We start from the raw sequence: 17,548 nt of genomic DNA, 5'->3' as shown, positions 1-17,548 counted from the left end.
GCTCTCCGCCTCCGTCCAAAATGGCGACACCCCCCGCCGCCACCGCCAGCCTCTGCGGGGCGCTCTGGCCCGCCCCCGCCCGCCGCTCTATGGCCGCGCCCCCTCCCGCGGACCCGCTTCCCCGCTGCCCCGGCAGCCGCCATGTTTTTTGAGGGCGGCTTCGCCTATTGTCGTTAAGGGCGGCCCGGCCTGGCAGGGCTGGAGGCCGCGCGGCTTCACCCGCCATGTCGGTTGAGGGCAGGGGCCCAGGGGTGGAGCCCCAGGGGTGGAAGGGAAGGGGGTCCGGAGCGGCCGTGGGGCCGAGGTGCCGAGGAAGGGGGTCCGGAGCGGCTGTGGGGCTGGGCTGCCGAGGAGGGGGGGTCCGGAGCGGCCGTGGGGCCGAGGTGCCGAGGAAGGGGGTCCGGAGCGGCTGTGGGGCCGGGGTGCCAGGCCGCGGGTGGGCCGTGAGGTGGGCTGGCTGGGGAGACAGGGAGCAGGCCGGCCGTGGGGTGAAAGTGACCAGGGTGCCGCCCGTGGGCTGGCCAGGCTCTGCGTGGTCAGGGCAGCAGCCTCAGAGGGACGCTGGAGCTGGAGACTGAGACAGCCCACGCAGTCCCTGGTCCCCTCAGCATGGGGACAAGCTTTATTGACCTTTTCCTGAAGTGCCCTGACTGGGCAAGTTCATGTTTTCCCCACTGCCTCTGCGCCAGTCTAACCCATGGGTAGAGCTTGTGGAGCCCCTGGGCCAGGATTTAGGGAAACAGGGAGTGATCCCTGTCCTCAGAGCAGCTCCCAACAAGACCTTCTGTGGCCCTGGAAGGTGAGACAGACCAGGCTGCATCTTCAAGGAACCAGCTCCCTCCGAGCCTCCTGACCTGGCAGCAGACCTAGCAGGAGACTACAGAAATACCCAAGCCCAAAGGAAAGGAAGAAGGTTGCCAGCAGGACCCGCTGGCGAACCTTCATTTTGGGTTAAGGAGAGAGTGAGACATAGACAAGGGTGGCCACAATCAAACCAATGCTGAAGAAGACCTTGAAGATGTGGGGCACGCTGCTGGCATGGCTAGGGCGGTCCCTGGCTCTTGTTCGCAGGGGCCTGACGACACGCTGCCGCTGGGTGAGGATGGCCTCCCTGGCTCCTGCCCACTTGCCCGGGCCACGCAGGCGGTACTGGTATGGCGTGCAGGGCCCAAAGACCACCTCCAGTGCCAGCTTGGGGTCGGTGAGGAAGAGGACGAGCAGGTTGGGCTTGACCCCCACCTGGCAGGCGAGCTCGTCCATGTAGGGAATGTAATCCACCTGGATGGTGTGCCGCTGGCTCTTCACGTACCTGTGGGTGAGGAGGGCTTGGCACATGGGCCATGGAGGTAACAGTGTCAGGGGCGATGCCTCTGCAGGGTCCTTACCGCTCAGCCATTTTCTCCTTGGTTTGTGTGATTTCAGCCAGCATGTTGGTGGATGGTGGCAGCTCCTGCAGCCCTGGGGAAGAAGAGGCCATGGCTGGAGCGAAGTCTGTGCTCCCACTATGGTCTGGCTGGCTCTGCACACAAAAGTCTTTGAGGCTTTGAGGACGTGCCACCATGACAGGAGCAAAGCAGGAAGAACAGGCAAAGAAAGTAGTGGCAGGAAAGGAGAGGAAGAAGGTGCTTTGCAGGCAACAGGACCTGTTAGCAGCCTGTGCAAGAGAAGATGAGCATGAGGCTCATTGCAAAATGCAATGATGGGGTTTGTCCCTATGAATAAGCAAAAGGAAGTCAACAAAGGCGGATGGAGGGAGGCAGTGTGCAAGGGGATGCTGCCAGTTGAATGACTCAGCCTTGCCATGGTCAAGGGAGCCTGGCTGTGTTCCCCCACTCTGCCTCACTTACTCTTGAAGACACGGGTGGCCCAGCGACACTGGAGCTCAGAGATGGGCATGATGGCACCCAGGGGCTGGACGAGGCCGATGAAAGCCAGTGTTGGTTTCTGCAGGTCAGGGGGAAACATGAATTTGTAAAGCGGAATCTGGTTCTCCACCACCTTCACACAGCCCTCAAGGAAGGGGAAGGAGAAGCTGTATCCTGTGGCGAAGACCACAGCGTCAATGTCTTCCCTAGTGCCATCTTCGAAGATGGCAGACGTCTCTGTGAACTCCTGGATGTTTGGCTTCACCTTCACCCTCCCTGAGATGATGCGGTTGGGCAGATCATCATTGATAGTCGGGTGCTGGTCAAAGATCCTGGAAGGCAAATATAGACCTTGTGAGGGGCCCAGGCAGTGGGACCAGCAGTGCTGGGGCAGGTCCCCAGGGTGCTGCCAGGGTGCTCACCGATGCTGGGGCAGGAGGCCATAAAGTGCATGGTCAAAACGGGCGTTCAGCTTCCTCTCCATGAAAAAGCTGGTGGTGGTGTGAGGCAGCAGGCTCAGGAGGAGCTGTATGAAGCGGCTGATGTAGGTGAAGTCAAAGGGGTACCCCCCGTCTGCCACCCGGTGCATCACCCAGGTCCCACGCTTGGTGCTGAGGAAGACCTGGGAGGAAGGAGAGGGGATATGGTGGTGTGGCAGCATCCTCGTGACCAGGCTGGGCCCCTGCTTTGCTCGTCGGACAGTGATGCTGGCACAGATGCTGGACCACAGTAGCCGTCCCCATCAAGAGGGGACAGGGTGCTGGTGGCTGGGTCCTGGAAGGAGGGGAGCCCATGGGATGGTGGGGGGGGAGATGCTTGGTGTCCTCCAGGGTCTGAAAAATCAGCACCCCATCCCTGGGGGCTCTCCCAGCGCACCTGCTTGGCTGCGTGGCTCAGCTCCACCGCGATGTCGATGCCGGAATTTCCAGTGCCGACCACAACCACCCGCTTCCCCAAAAAGGATTGTGGGCTCTTGTAGTCCCGGCTATGCAGGTACCAGCCCTCAAACTTTTCCAGCCCTGGAAGAGAGAGGGAAGCCATGTTGGGTAGGGATGTGGGGCAGGGGATGGTTGTCCCGCTGCTCAGACTGGTGGTGTGTTTTGGGAAGATGCTGGGACCAGCATGACCAATGGGAGTGATGCAGCCCTGGGATGGTGCCCAGAGAGAGAGGCGGTGGCATCTCCAACCTGGGAGATGCTCAGTGTGGCCCTGAATGTCCTGCTCTGGCTTTGGGGCTGGCCTGACTTGGCACAGTGCTTGGACTGGAGACCTCCATGCCCCCATCCCAAAATCTTCCTTCAGTTTCTGCCTGGCATTGGCGGTGTGTTTTGGGAAGATGCTGGGACCAGCATGACCAATGGGAGTGATGCAGCCCTGGGATGGTGCCCAGAGAGAGAGGCGGTGGCATCTCCAACCTGGGAGATGCTCAGTGTGGCCCTGAATGTCCTGCTCTGGCTTTGGGGCTGGCCTGACTTGGCACAGTGCTTGGACTGGAGACCTCCATGCCCCCATCCCAAAATCATCCTTCAGTTCTTGCCTGGTGCCAAGCATTGGTGGCAGAGGAGCAGCCAGGGTCTGTGTTATCCCACCAGACTCTGGTGACTGTGTTCCAGCCTGTTCCCCAGCCAAAGAGGGTCTCCACAGCTGAAAGCCCTCCAGGCGTTTTTGCCCAGAAAAGGCCACCAACAGCGCCAAGCATTCAAGCCTTGCTGGGAAGCCAGAGAGCCCAGTGGGTGTGTGGCCAGCAGTTTGGGGAGCCTCTCTCTCATGGGGGAGGTGAGCTGGAAGTGGTGGCAGCTGCCAGCAGGGCACTTTGGTCAGGTGCTGATGTGCCATCACAGCAAGAACCACCAAGGACAGACCACCAAGGTGGGCAGGATAGCAGCAGGCTCATGCAATCCCACCTGGTCCATTAACCTGTGGAGGCATTTTTGGCAACAGCCAGAGTGGGGTGGGGGCTAAGCTGGAGAGGAGGGTGGTCCCAGATGTGTCAGGGACTAAGCAAGCAGCTCGCAGGGCAGTACCTGGGAAGGTGCTCAGCGGGAGATGTGCCTCGGTGTGGTGCCCGGTGCACACCAGCACGGCGTCGAAGACAGCTGACTCCTGCTTCCCCTCGCTCTCCGTCACCACCTCCCACTGGCCCGTGGTGGCGAAGTCGGGGCGCTTGGTCACACGGCAGACACTGGTCTGGATGTGGGGGGAGTGGGTGTCAGGCTCCCTGCACCCCCAGCCCCGCTGCCCCCACCCCCCGGCACCCCCCGGCTCTCACCCTGAAGCGGATGTGGCGGAGCAGGTCGAAGCGCCGGGCGTACATGCGGAAATACTCCATGATCTTGGAGTTGTGCATGTAGTTGGGGAAGTCCTCGGGGATGGGGAAGTCGCTGAAGCACATCATCTCCTTGGAGGTGTTGATGATGACGGAGCGGTAGATGCTGGCGCGACCCTCCTCGGGGTGCTCCTGCAGGAGCGGGGCACAGGTTGGTGCTGTCACAGGGACATCAGGGCTGCCTGCCCGCCCTGCCTGGTGCCTCGCCGTGCTTGTGGGTGCGGGATTAAGCCATGGGTGTTCGTGGCACCCATCTCTGTGCCCAGCACCCTCCCACAGTTGCGAGTGCCCACCGCACAAAACAGGGGAGAGGAAGCTCTGGGTTGGCAGTGGCCATGCAGTGATGACAGCGGGTTGTGGGGTCTTGTGCCTCAGTTTCCCTGCTCCCACCCCTGGCCTCGATGAGGCAGCGTGTTCCCAAAGCTGCCCGTGATGCCATTGCCCCAGTTGCCACATCAGGTCTTGCCAGCTGCTGAGCCAGCTCTGGTGCTTCCAGCTGAGTGGCTGCTTCTGCTCGCCAGGTCTCTGCCCCAGCAGCCGGGCACTGCTGCCCTGGCCCTGCTCCACCAGCCCCCTTTCTGACCCACCATGGGCAGCACCAGCAGACTAACTGAGCCACCCCAAACCCTACGCTGGTGTGGTGCGGTGCCTCCCCGTGGGCTCTCCCACCCGCCTGTCAGGGCATGGTGGGAAGGCTTGTCTTCTTGGTAGTTCCTGGGAGAAAAGTCAGCAGCTTCATTAGGTGGGGGCAGAAATGAGCTCTGGAGCTTCCCTCAAGGCAGGGAAAGTCAAGGTACAGACGAGGCAGCACTTGATGCCTCTACGTGGGCGAGCGGCACAGAAGCAGGGAGAGAACCAACTGGGACTTCCAGGGAAGAGCTGGGCAGGATGGGACTGGGACAGTTAGTGGGGTCAGATGGGACCAGGATGGCTAGGAAAGGGCTGGAGGAGACCACGAGCAAAGCGGCAAGGGAAGGGATGGATGAGAACGGGAAAAGAGAGATGGGAAGGGGGAAGGCTGAGCTGGGGGAGAGAGCCCTGGGGTGAGGTCCTTGGGGAGGGTCCATCCTGCTGCTGGTAGGAAGATGAGTCCCACGTGGCTGGCACCACGGGAACCTCCCGCTGCCACAGCAGTTTTTCTTTCCTGTGGTTTTCCTTGGATGCATGCAAAGCAGGGGAGTGGTGCTTCACTAGCTGTCAACGACTGATCCAAATCCCGTCTGTGCTGCTGCCGCAGGGCAGGCTGGCACGGAACAGGGCTTACCTCGAAGCGCCAGAGCCCCCCGATGTCCCCGCTCCTCTCGAAGCAGGTGGGTACCAGCCCCTCATCCAGGCAGCATTTCAGAGCACACAGGCCAGAGGCACCGGCCCCGATGATAGCTACTTTCTTGGCAGCCATGTCCCGTGGTGCGGTGGTGGCAGAGATGCTGGAGAAGCCTCAGCCAGGGGCGAAACACGCTCAGGGGAAGGGGGCACGGAGTCTGGTGGGTCACACCAGGGGGACGCACGGTGCCTCTCGGCTGGGGATGGCCGTCCCTGTGCTTCCCGTGGGCGACTGAGGTCAGCTGGGGTGTCACAAGATGCCTTTCTTCCAGACATGATCTACAGGTTCCCACCGCCGCCGAGCCACACCTCCTGCCCACGCCTGCCCTCCGCAAAGGGCTCATTAAGTTCTGTAAGCGCTTAACGACGCTGATGCTCCACAGGACTTCCTGGGCGTGGGGGCTGAGACGTGGCCACGCTCCAGATTTTGGCAGGTTGCAGTGTAGAAAACAAAAACGGGGAGCTGCTCAGGGCATTCATGGTCAGCATGAGGTGGCCAGGACCCACCGTCACCGCTCCGGGTCCCCAACCCACTTGCTGTTCTCCAAAGGGGCTGTGTGCGTGTGGTGAGAGTGGCACTGAGCCACGGCGCTGTGACCACCGTAACCTGCCCCGGTGGTGCACACCCTGGGCGCGGCTGTTGCTGTGGGTACACTGCCGTACACATGTGTGTGTGTGTGTGTGTGTGTGCGTGGCTGGCGTGGAGCTGGAGCTGTGCTGCTGGCACCAGGTCCTCCACAAACCCGTGTGCCTCCCCCCCCACCCCCGGCACTGCGCCGTGTCAGTAACGGGACGGACGCCTGGCTCTGGTTAACACGTTTATGGAGTTAGAAAGTCTGCTGTGCTGCTTAGCTCGCGTGTGTGAGGGTGCCAGTGGTGGCACGGCTGGGTTATAGGTGGCTGAAAAGCCTGGCGCGTCCCTGCTGGGTTAAAAGCACTGGCTGAGGGGGAATGGATTTCACCTTGCGCATGAGCAGGTTTCTTCCTCTGTTCCCAGCGGTGGCTCCCTGGCAGGAGTCACAGAGCGGGCAACAAAGTGTTATTTTGGCAGCTGGGAGGGTCTGTGCCTCCCGAGCTCAACGGTGTGTCCACAGTGGGGCCATGACAGGCAGGAGGAGGGCTCCTGCCAGCACTGGGGCGCACAGGCTGCCGCAGAGCAAGGGGTGGCCAGCCAGATCCCCTGGCACATCACAAAGCCTCCCTTCCCGCGTTTGTAGGGCACCTAGAAGTAAGCAAAAACGACGGCGAGGACGGCCACGGCCCCGACCAGCTTGAAGATGAGGGGCACGGCGGGGTCTGAGGGGTGCTCCTCCACGTGCCGTGTCTGCAGAGGCTTGATGATGCGCTGCCGCTGGGTGAGGATGGCCTCCCTGGCGCCTGCCCACTCTCCCGGGCCATGTAGGCGGTACTGGTATGGCGTGCAGGGCCCAAAGACCACCTCCAGCGCCAGCTTGGGGTCGGTGAGGAAGAGGGCGAGCAGGTTGGGCTTGACCCCCACCTGGCAGGCGAGCTCGTCCATGTAGGGAATGTAATCCACCTGGATGGTGTGCCGCTGGCTCTTCACGTACCTGTGGGTGAGGAGGGCAGGTGGGTGCTGGTGGCGGAGGTGGCAGATGCCCCAAGCACCGGTAAGGTGGCATTGAATGGATTGCCATCAGGAAGGATCATCGGGGTGGAGATGGTGTGGTTGAGCACATCCCTGCTGTCTGTTGGCACAGCCAAATGTGCCAGGATGCAGCCAGAGGACAGGGCGGGTGCCCACAAGCAGCCATGCCCAAACCATCCCCTTCCCTCTTCCCAGGGAGGGGCCGGTATCTTACCGCTTTGCCATTGCTTCTCTCTTCTGCTCGATGTCGGCTTCCATGTCGTGCCGTGGGGGCAGCTTGTTTAGCCCTAGGGAGAATGAGCCACAGCATGGGGGTGCTGCACCCCACTGGCAACAGTGGCACTGCCGTGCTGCCCTTGCCTGTGCCCCTGCTAGCACCACCACGGTGGGCAGTCTGGCACCTGAGGCATGTACAAGCTCCTCGAGATGGGAAAGAGCAGCCTGTGGGGCTCAATGTATGGATGTCCCTGCGCTGCTCAGAAAATATCCTGGCTCACCACCATGGCTGCAAGATGGCCATGTCATCACCCACAACCAGGATGGCTCGGCTGGCTGCTGCTTCCCAAACACAGCTGGGCACCATCTGCCCTGGCTCTGGGGGTGCAGCCTTGCCTGTAACCATGGTGGGGGGGTTTACCTCACTTACCCTTGAAGACACGGGTGGCCCAGCGACACTGGAGCTCAGAGATGGGCATGATGGCACCCAGGGGCTGGATGAGGCCAATGAAAGCCAGTGTTGGCTTCTCCAGGTGAGGGGGAAACATGAATTTGTAAAGCGGAATCTGGTTCTCCACCACCTTCACACAGCCCTCAAGGAAGGGGAAGGAGAAACTGTATCCTGTAGCGAAGACCACGATGTCGATGTCTTCTCTAGTGCCATCTTCAAAGATGGCAGACGTCTCCGTGAACTCCTGGACATTCGGCTTCACCAGCACCCTGCCCGAAATGATGCGGTTGGGCAGATCATCGTTGACAGTCGGGTGCTGGTCAAGGATCCTGGAAGGTACAAGGAGCCATCAGAGTGCTGGGGTGGGGTGTCTCTGCTCCATGTCCTGCTTCAGCCACTGCTCCCTGCTCCGAGGATGCTCATTCCCAGGAGTGCTCAGCCCCGAGGATGCTTATCACCAACAAGCCTTGTCCTCAGGGATGCTTGGCAGCTGCTACTGCACTAGTGCCACCAAGGGTCCCCAGAAGGGGCAGTGGTGGCTCCCTTGAGCATTCACTGGGCACACCACAGCTATTTACTGGGTTTCCAGGGCTGATGCCTCAGCCCCAGCCTGGGCACAGGGAGCATGGAAATGGCCGAGCAGGGCTGGAATGAGGAGACCTGGGGGGGGTCCCTCCTGGGCAGGGGGAGCTTTTGCTGGCACCTGTGCTTTGGCTTCAGGCCGTAGTGTGAGTGGTCAAACCTCGCGTTCAGCTGCTTTTCTGCGAAGTTGCTCACCATGGATGGGCTCAGCACCCTCTTCAATAACTCCTTCATGCGGGTGGTGAGGACAATGTCGACGGGGTAGCCCTGATCTCCAACACGGTTGAAGACCCACGCACCCCGGCGGGTACTAAGGAAGACCTGGCCGAGGAAAGAAGCATCATCTCTTAAAGGCTGTGGCAGTTCTGGGGGGCTCCCAGGATCATGCCTCTTCATGCTGCCCGGGTGCTGGGCAAAGACCCAGAGGGCAGAGGGTGCCATGGTGAGCACCTGGCAGGGAGAGGTAGGGAATAGCTGCAGGGGCAGCTCCAGCCGGGGGCTTGGGGATGGAAATCAGGGTATCCATATGGAATTGAGTCTTGGCTGCCACTGCTGCTTGGCAGCTGGGATTGCTGGGTACTGGTGCTGTGAAATGCAGCGAGTGCTGGGATAGAGTGGTGGCTGCGCCAGCACCTTGGTTCTGGTGTCCTTGTGGAGCCAGCAGTGTCCCCATGGGAGGCTTCCCTGCCCGCTGGGACCCTGCTCCCACTGCTCACCTGCTTGGCTGTGTGACTGATCTCCACAGACAGGTCTGACCCTGAATTCCCAATCCCAATGACAACGACCCTCTTGTCAGTGAAATCTCGGGGATCTTTGTAGTCTCGGCTGTGGAGGTAGCGGCCCTTGAACTTCTCGATGCCTGCAGGTGGGGAGGAGGGATGTTTGGCTTCCTAATGCCAGGCTGGAGGGTCACCTCCCCAAAAACTGAAGTGGGAACACTCCCTGGCTCAACCAGACCCCTCCTGTGGAGAGTGGGAGCACTCCCTGAGTCAAAACAAAGCAGGGGAATGCTGAGGCTGGGAGGAAGAACAGCAGAGAGAACAGGAGTTTCCATGGACAATCTCTCTGGGGTCTCTCCTTGCACCAAGATGGTACCTGGGAAGGTGCTCAGCGGGAGATGTGCCTCGGTGTGGTGCCCGGTGCACACCAGCACGGCGTCGAAGACAGCTGACTCCTGCTTCCCCTCGCTCTCCGTCACCACCTCCCACTGGCCCGTGGTGGCGAAGTCGGGGCGCTTGGTCACACGGCAGACACTGGTCTGGATGTGGGGGGAGTGGGTGTCAGGCTCCCTGCACCCCCAGCCCCGCTGCCCCCACCCCCCGGCACCCCCCGGCTCTCACCCTGAAGCGGATGTGGCGGAGCAGGTCGAAGCGCCGGGCGTACATGCGGAAATACTCCATGATCTTGGAGTTGTGCATGTAGTTGGGGAAGTCCTCGGGGATGGGGAAGTCGCTGAAGCACATCATCTCCTTGGAGGTGTTGATGATGACGGAGCGGTAGATGCTGGCGCGACCCTCCTCGGGGTGCTCCTGCGGGAGCGGGGCACAGGTTGGTGCTGGCACAGGGACATCAGGGCTGCCTGCCTGCCCTGCCTGGTGCCTCGCCGTGCTTGTGGGTGCAGGATTAAGCCACGGGTGTTCGTGGCACCCATCTCTGCGCCCAGCACCCTCCCACAGTTGCGAGTGCCCACCACATGAGACAGGGGAGAGGAATCTCTGGGTTGGCAGTGGCCATGCAGTGATGACAGCGGGTTGTGGGGTCTTGTGGTGACAGAGAGGTAGATGCTGGCACAGCCCTTCTTGGGGTGTTCCTGCAGGAGCAGGGCACGGCTCAGCGCTGGCACAGGGGCAGTGATGGGGAGGGATGGCTGGGGCTGATTTGGTGGCTCTTTGTGTGGAGCCCTTCATCTCAGCCTCTCCCCCAGGATCCTGACATGGTGGGCTACTAGCCATTACATGCCACCCTACTAGCCACCACAGCTACCACGGTGCTGACCCCCAGCAGGACACGTGGCTGTCAGGGATTACCTCAAACCTCCAGAGCCCTCCGATGTCCCCGGTCCTCTCGAAGCAGACGGGCTCCAGCCCCTCTTGCAGGCAGGCTTTGATGGCGCACAGCCCACTGCTCCCTCCTCCAATGATGGCCACCCTCTTCGCCATGCTGCCCTCCACCGCTGGGTCTTCGCCTGGGGACAATGCCAGAGAGCAGGGCTGAGGGGGGCAGCTCTGCAAAATTTTGGCCAGTGCTGGGGTTTTGCACTGCTGCGGTGTGGCTTCTGGACACCATGGGGAGCAATACCACCCAGTGCCTAGAAATCTCCCTGCCCACGCCAAATCCTGGTGATGGAGGCACACCAGGGTGCTGTGCCCCACCTCGGGTACCGATATCTCCCTCCCGGGTGGGTGACAGCCCCTCCGCCTGCCCTTTGCCCTCTCCATTCCCCAGGGAGGTGTCTGTCACACCGACCTGGCACTCACTGTGTGCTGGCAGCCCGTCGAGAGGCTCTCAGCCGACCTGTGGCTGCGGGAGCAGCAGCCCGGGAAGGGCCGGTGGCAGCAGGCAGCCACACGGTGGTCTCTACCGGGTTGCCCCGACGCCGTGACGCAGGACGCGGACGGCCTGGGATTATGGTGTGTAGCGGCAGCAAGCGGGGCCTCCCCCTCCGTCACTCCTCCCACGGAGCCCGGGAGAGGAAGCCAGCGCCTGGCTGGCTCCCGGCCACCTCACCAGCTTTTCTGGCAGCGGCTCTCGCTGCAGCCTCAGATGGCGGGGTAAGGAGCCATCCCAGGCACCCTGTTGGGGACCCCCGTGTGGGGACACTGTGGGGACGTGGGGTTGGTTGCAGGAGAGGCAAAGAGGCAGCCGGTCCCCATGGCGTCTGTGCTGGGTAAACAAACACTGCCCTGAACTTTTACCTCTGGGATTAACAGGATCAGCCCAACCCTGTTCGTCCTGATACCCAGGGGCACACACAGCTCCAGCTGCTCCGATGGCACCCGGCATCGCATCGCCCACGTCCCCCATGCCCCTGGGCTGGGCATGTCGGCACAGCATCCCCATAGCCATGGCTCGCTCCTGGGCCATTGGAATTCCAGGACCAGCAGGACCCTGATGTGAGGAGCACCGTGCTGCCAGGGTCTCCCTGGTGCTGGGGTGGTGGGAGCAGTTAGGAAAAGGTTCTCCCTGGCAGCAGGAGACAAAGCCCAGGTGGCTCAGAGGCACACTGCTGGTTGTGGGTGCACTCACAGCCACACAGCCCCTGAGGGCTACAGGAGAGCTTTGCTCTCCTGTGTTAGGGGAGCTTCACCCCAGAGCTGAGCAGGGCTGCAGAGGGGCCAAGCTCTGCAGCTGAAATGGTTTTAACCTTCTAAAAGTCACAGTACGTTTGCAATAAGTGTGATAAAGCTCTTTCTGTCCCTCGCCGTTGGCAAGGGCTGATCTCTGCCCAGGGCAGAAGCACTGAGCTGCCAACCCACGCTCAGTGCCTGTCTGTCAAAAAGCACTGAAAGCATCTCTTACCAGGCAGGGGGATCGGCACGGGGATGTCGAGGAGGCAGCACTGGCAGCGCTACCCTCCCTGCTCTGCTCTCAGCTGGCGTCCGGCTCTTTTGCAAGCTCCGCAGGGGCTGCCCAAGGGCGACAGGTACAGGGGACTTCTCCCAGCTCTCAGCCCCACCGCTGTGCTATGAAACCTCTGTGCAGGTTGCCTTTGAATTTGCCCTTCTGCCTTGGTGGCTACGAGAGGCTGCACAGCCCTGGACTTTGCCCCCACTCTGCTTGGATTCATGGTCCAGCTAAATTACCCCACCAGGCACTGGGGACAGCGGGAGTGTGCCAGGGTCAAGCCATGACATTTTGGCCAAGACCAGCTTGTTGATATCTGTGGGAAAGTCATGGTCCTCTGTGCCCAGTGAGCAGCCAGGACAGACAAGACAGCATGGTGGACAATGCAGACATGTCTGCTCTGGTCTTTTGCAGTGGGCAGAGGTGCTGTGGGACAAGGTGAGCAGAAAGCACTCATCTCCCACTTCCTATCAGTGGGCTGGCACCCATGCTTGGAGGAGCGGTGACAAGTGACAAGCACAAGAGGAGACCAAAGGTCTCGCTGGTGGAGGTGGGGAAGAGCTGAGCAGCTGTGAGAGGGTGGCAGGGCAGCCTGTGACCCAGTGGGGCTGTGCACTGGTGATGGTAGGTGCCACCAAGCAGCTCGCAGGGGGTCCTGCAAGTGAGCCAGGAGCAACTTTTGGCATGTGGGAACAAGCCACAAATGCACAGGGTGCTGCTGTACTCCTCCGTGGCCTGGAGAGGAAGACACCGATGGCTGTAAGAACTGCTTGGATGAAAAGCAACCCGTGCTTGGCAAAAAAAGTAGAGCTAAGATGTTTTGGCAACCCCAGATCACCCCAAGCCCTGACCACACTGGAGCATGCCGCCTGCTGTGATCCCGCAGCCACCACAGAGCTTGGCTCTGCCTTGGGGCAGGAGGACTCCTGGGGTGGCTGGGTGCTGCTGTGCGGATGCTGGACCGGCCCAGCCGGCTGCCCAGCATGTGGTGCAACCCAGGGGATTATGTTTTTTTATCTCTGGAGTGCAAACCCACAGCTGGTAGCTTCACCGGCTCACCGTGCCGGTGGGTCAGGGCTCAGCTCTGGGGGAACCAAAAGCCGAGCACTTTTGTTTCAACCCCCGTGTAAGTGACATTGGGTGAGAGAGAGAAATGGGATGGTTGTACCAGCAGTTCTCAGGCTGCTCCTGCACACTTCAGCCAGAGGAACAGCACTCACCAAACACTGCCTGGTTTTAATACAGCTTTATTCATGATTTCCAGGGCTCCGAGTGCAGTAATAGACCTTAATGGCTTCACCTGGACCCAATCACCCCCACCCACATGCCCGGAGCACTATTAAGCTCAGCCCAGAGCCTTCACTCTCCTCTTGGCTATGGTCCCTCTTGGTGTGGATCCTGTGCTTGTCTGGCTCAGTCTCAGGCCCATCTCATTACAGAGGCTTATCACGGTCTTCTCCTGCCAAGGACAATCAGTCCTCTAGGAAAAAAGGCTGCCACAAGGACCAACAATGCTAAGGTAGGAGAGCCAGCCTGCCCGGAGCACAGGGAGCTGTGGTGGTGGTGGCTGGCAGAGCCAGGGCCTCTTGCTGCGAGTGGTGTATGTAAGGCTGAGCTCCTGGGGCTGCCCAGCAGCCTGGGTGAGGGTGTATGGCTGGCCAGGGCTTTGGGGAAGGGGCTGGCTCTGCAGCGTGCTGTCAGCAGCACCAGTAACGTGCTGACAGGCAGGAATTGCTGTGAATGCACTATATCCCCTGGGAGACCAAAAATCCTGAGGAGGGGGGAAAAGGAGCTGTGGAGCTTTGCACAAGGGCTTCAGGAACAGGCTGCTGCTGGTTTCCCTGGTTATCCCCTCTCTTGGAGATAGCACGAATGGACTAAACCCTCAGTTGCACCATCCTTTCCCCATGGCACTGGGAGTCGGGTGCTTATGTCCTTGTTGGTTGAGATCTGGCCTCAGCACGGTGCTTAAGCCAAGAGCAACAGGGAAGAGACACACTCCTTAGGAAGGCAGAACTCTTTATAAACCCAAGGACGGACACCAATGAGTCCCCTCCAGACAGACACTATGGAGCAGGCTGTGCAGGGCATGCTCACAACAGCAATGTGGTCAATGTATTTACAGCACACAGACGAACTTCTGCAAAGCCACAGCTACCACATACACCATGGACTAACGCAGCAGGTGGCCAGCGAGGGCACACCGATTCACAGTATCAGCAGTGAGCTGACGGATGAATGTGCCGAGCCCTCCCCGGGCTCTGCAGGGACTGGTTTTTCATGGGAGAACAGTCAGTGCAGCTGCTTGGCCAGTGCACACCCTCCTTGACAGCCCACCACGAGGGTGAGACAGCACCAAACGTCTTAAGAGTGGGCCCAGGAGCCTGCAGCACCGCTAGTGTTGAAATCTTGGCTGGATAGGTGGGGTCTAGGATGTGAGTCCAAGTCCCAGTATCCCCTCCCTTAGCAAACCGGGCGCATGCCTCCTCCTTTAGGAGGGACCCAGCCATCAATGGCTCCAGAGTGCAAAGAGGGCAGGGGCGCTGAGCGGGGACAGCCAGCAGTACTCCACCACGCTGTACAGCGCGTAGCCCAGCAGCAAACCGAAGAGCACGTCTGTCACGTTGTGCCTGCCCAGCATCACCCTTGAAACACCGACGATGAGAGCCCAGAGCACCACGAGGACCCGCAGCGGGACGGCGAGCACCAGGTGGTGCAGAACGAAGCGGCAGACCAGGGCAGCTCTGGTGGCATGGCCCGATGGAAAGGAGTACTTGTCCACTGAGATGGTGACGAACATGTCCATCTTGTTGTGGGTGGGCCGCCGCCGCTTGACGATCCCTTTCACCACCGCCACCAGCACGAGATCCAGCACCAACGCTAGGAGACAGTAACAGGGAGTGAGCAAGGTTTGGGTGGCTTTTTATTTTTTTGGTTTTGTTATTGCTTCATGGAAAACCAGGCAAGAATCAAAGCAGAACCAATAGCTAAGAAGATGGCACTTGGCTACCAAAACCTGCTAAAAGAAGGCAGTATTTCCCATGGCTACAATGCCAGGGCAGGGAGAGCATGGGACTCATCCAGTGCCTGGCCTTCTCCAGCGTGAGCACATCTTCAGTCTCCACTCTGGCTGCACGCAGCCCCTGGGCAGTATCAGACCCTCTGCCTGCCACAGCCAGCAACAGGACTTGGCCCAGCTCGCACCCAAGGGCTTTTCTTTCTGTGTAAAATCTGATCTTGCCACGACTCGGGGCTCAAATTGACCCTTAATCTAAAGGCAACAGAGGGGTTAATATTCCCCACAACTCCCTCCCTGACAGCCTGTGCTGACAGGGTTGCTACCCTTGTGGCCAGAGGTCAAACAGACCCTGTGAATGATCAACTCACATCCACCAGGACTCAGGGTGAGGGGCCCTGAGCTCCCTTGGTGCTGCCAGGACTCCTGCACTCTGGCTTCTCCCTGCTGCTGAGAGGGCTAATGCCAGAAAGTTAACCATGCTTTGGTTTTCAAAAGCTGATAAAGGATGATTTAAATAATGGTGGCTTACCCCCAGAGAGCTAAAGACTGTTGCAGTAGAAGTCAGAGGCAAAGCACCTGTGAGAAGCTTTCAGTCAGTATTGGGCAAGAACAGCTTCTTGTGTAGGGCAGAGGATGCTTTCTCCATCCCTGAGCTCAGTGCTAAGAGCCACAGCTACTTCTTCCAAGAAAGTCTTGCGTGAAGGACTGGTTTCTGCTTGTCCTAAGGCTTATTTCTGGGCACCAAATCTTTCAATCATTTCAGTTCATTCCCTTTGGTTAATCATTTAAGAACAATTTTTATTTTTTTTTTTCCCCATATGTAAACCTAGTTCAACTGCTTTTTTTCTATACGGTTTGGAAGATTCAGCTTGGACATCAGGGAGAACTTCTTCCCCACGTGGGTGCTGCAACCCTGGAACAGGACCCCAGAGAGAGGTCAGTGGCTCTGGCCCAGAGCGTTGAGGGCTGGACATGGCCCTGGTGCTGGGACAGACCTCCTCGGAGAAGAGATTAGGTTGGAGGCCCCCAGGTCTCTTCCCACAGCTCTGCTGTGAGACTGTAATTTAACCATGTGCTACTAGACGAAAAAGCTGCACAAAACCATATGTTTCCCACCAAGAAAACTTCAAATGATATTTCAATGATTGTTGAGATACCAATTATTTGCAACTTAACAAAAGAGTAAGAACTAGGAACCTGAAAAGGTCTGTTGCTCTGGAACGACTTGTTTCTAAATGAGCAAAAATTAAGAATCCAGGTATACCTAATAAGAGAGGATGCTAGAGGGGGAATATTACACCACACAAAATCAAAATGCAAGCCTTAAACCAAGTTTCCTCACTGGCTGATACAGATCAATCCACGCAGGTGCTGCCTGCAAGGAGCCCAAGGGTGCAGACATCTCTGTGCCAGAGCAGCTTTTCAGGGAAAAGGGCTGGTGTCCCAACACTAGGAAGCTGCACCTGGAATGCGCTCTTCTGATAAGCTGAAGAACTGAAAGAGAGTTCAGCTCCCTGAAAGTTTTGTGCAACTGCAGGAGGAGCAGTTTATCTGTCGGGAATGTTGCAGTGTGTGCTGGGAGTTGTGACAGATGAGCCATACCCATGCCACCACGCCTTCCAGCTGCAGGGTTACTCACCCAGGAACCAGGCACCCTAGTTATTCAAAATCAGCCGGCTCCCTCGGGGCTGTAGCAGGCCCAGGTTTCCTCAGCTCTACCCCATCCTTCAGGTCTCATCCTCCCCCCCTCAGCTCTAGCCAGCCCCTGCCTGCGCCCCAGCCCTGTGGTGAGCCCCCAGCCTCACCGAAGAGCAGGTTGAGCAGCACCTCCCTGGCCGCTGAGCTGTCGCTCTGGCAGAGCCCGTAGAAGGTGCCGAGCAGCCAGGGGATACCGTGCCCCGAAACCTCGATGACCTTCATGAGGGGCCGCGCGCTGCCCCAGGCCGAGCCCTCCCCGGCGCAGACACCCAGGCGCTTGGAGGCCCAGAGGTCGATGGCGAGCAGGGAGCTGAGGGCGATGCCCAGGAAGGAGGGGTTCAGCTTCATGCAGTCCTCCTCGGGCAGCGGGGCCGCCGCCGCGGAGCTGCTCGACTCCCTGCGGCGGGAGGGGCTGTCCGGGGGGCCGGGGCTGCGCTGGCTGACGAGGGACAGGAACTCCAGCCGGCCGGTGCGTCGCTCTCGGCTGCTGCGGGGGCTCGGCATGGCGAGAGGAGGCGGCCTGCGAGAGACGGGGACCGGTCACCGGGCCTGCTCTGGCACCGCCACCCCGGGAGCCCGCATCCCTCTCTCCTCCCACCCCGGGCCTAGCTTCTCCCCGCAACCCGCTATGGGCACCGCCGCCTGCAAGCCCCGCACCGTGCCCCCCCCCAGTGTGTCCCCGGGACCCCCCCTCCAAGGACAATCCCGCACCGCGGCTCCCCCCGGTACCAGGCGGCCCCAGCGCGGCCCCGCTTCCTCTTCCGCCTCTCCCCGTGACGCGCCCGGTTGCCATGGAGCCAGGACGCCCCGGGGAGGGGAGGGCGGACGGGGCTGCGGCGCCCCCTGGCGGTGCGGAGGTCCGCCCGTCCCTCCCTCTCCCTCCCCGGGGCGGGGATAG

General features: G+C 60.1%; 4 protein-coding genes across 6 annotated transcripts in view; 1 reads left to right on the top strand and 3 right to left on the bottom strand.

The window, feature by feature from the left end:
- Window positions 1-649: 649 nt before the first annotated feature.
- On the bottom strand, window positions 650-6,188 carry LOC106888974 (dimethylaniline monooxygenase [N-oxide-forming] 5-like). The gene is made up of 8 exons (XM_014943602.1): window positions 5,456-6,188; window positions 4,135-4,323; window positions 3,890-4,052; window positions 2,742-2,884; window positions 2,288-2,487; window positions 1,848-2,197; window positions 1,386-1,458; window positions 650-1,309 (listed from the first exon to the last, which is right to left on the bottom strand). Exons 1-8 carry the CDS (start codon window positions 5,588-5,590, stop codon window positions 952-954), a joined length of 1,611 nt encoding a protein of 536 aa, XP_014799088.1. The 5' UTR covers window positions 5,591-6,188; the 3' UTR covers window positions 650-951.
- A 131-nt stretch (window positions 6,189-6,319) lies between these two features.
- Window positions 6,320-12,071, bottom strand: LOC106888975 (dimethylaniline monooxygenase [N-oxide-forming] 5-like). 3 transcript variants are annotated; one of them, XM_014943604.1, is made up of 9 exons: window positions 11,889-12,071; window positions 10,397-10,554; window positions 9,710-9,898; window positions 9,465-9,627; window positions 9,086-9,228; window positions 8,491-8,690; window positions 7,767-8,116; window positions 7,335-7,407; window positions 6,320-7,082 (listed from the first exon to the last, which is right to left on the bottom strand). In XM_014943604.1, the coding sequence occupies exons 2-9, from the start codon at window positions 10,526-10,528 to the stop codon at window positions 6,737-6,739; spliced, it is 1,596 nt and encodes a 531-aa protein (XP_014799090.1). In that variant the 5' UTR covers window positions 10,529-10,554; window positions 11,889-12,071; the 3' UTR covers window positions 6,320-6,736. The 3 variants fall into 3 exon arrangements, with proteins under 3 accessions (XP_014799090.1, XP_014799089.1, XP_014799091.1); XM_014943603.1 differs by lacking the exon at window positions 11,889-12,071 and adding an exon at window positions 10,836-11,002; XM_014943605.1 differs by lacking the exon at window positions 11,889-12,071 and adding an exon at window positions 10,847-11,002.
- A 1,864-nt stretch (window positions 12,072-13,935) lies between these two features.
- On the bottom strand, window positions 13,936-17,410 carry PLPP6 (phospholipid phosphatase 6). The gene is made up of 3 exons (XM_014943351.1): window positions 17,380-17,410; window positions 16,758-17,170; window positions 13,936-14,813 (listed from the first exon to the last, which is right to left on the bottom strand). The coding sequence occupies exons 2-3, from the start codon at window positions 17,152-17,154 to the stop codon at window positions 14,443-14,445; spliced, it is 768 nt and encodes a 255-aa protein (XP_014798837.1). The 5' UTR covers window positions 17,155-17,170; window positions 17,380-17,410; the 3' UTR covers window positions 13,936-14,442.
- Window positions 17,411-17,441: 31 nt separating this feature from the next.
- The window catches only part of FAM78B (family with sequence similarity 78 member B), a 3,495-nt gene continuing 3,388 nt past the window's right edge, over window positions 17,442-17,548 (top strand). Inside the window, exon 1 of the mRNA XM_014943340.1 lies at window positions 17,442-17,507. Coding sequence (XP_014798826.1) covers window positions 17,442-17,507 — 66 coding nt within the window. The remainder of the gene's footprint in view (window positions 17,508-17,548) is intronic.

Source organism: Calidris pugnax, unplaced genomic scaffold, assembly GCF_001431845.1.
Source record: "Calidris pugnax isolate Ruff unplaced genomic scaffold, ASM143184v1 scaffold63, whole genome shotgun sequence".
In the NCBI taxonomy this organism is placed as follows: domain Eukaryota; kingdom Metazoa; phylum Chordata; class Aves; order Charadriiformes; family Scolopacidae; genus Calidris; species Calidris pugnax.
Note: the sequence above shows the minus strand (reverse complement) of the source record. Positions and strands in the feature narration are given on the sequence as shown.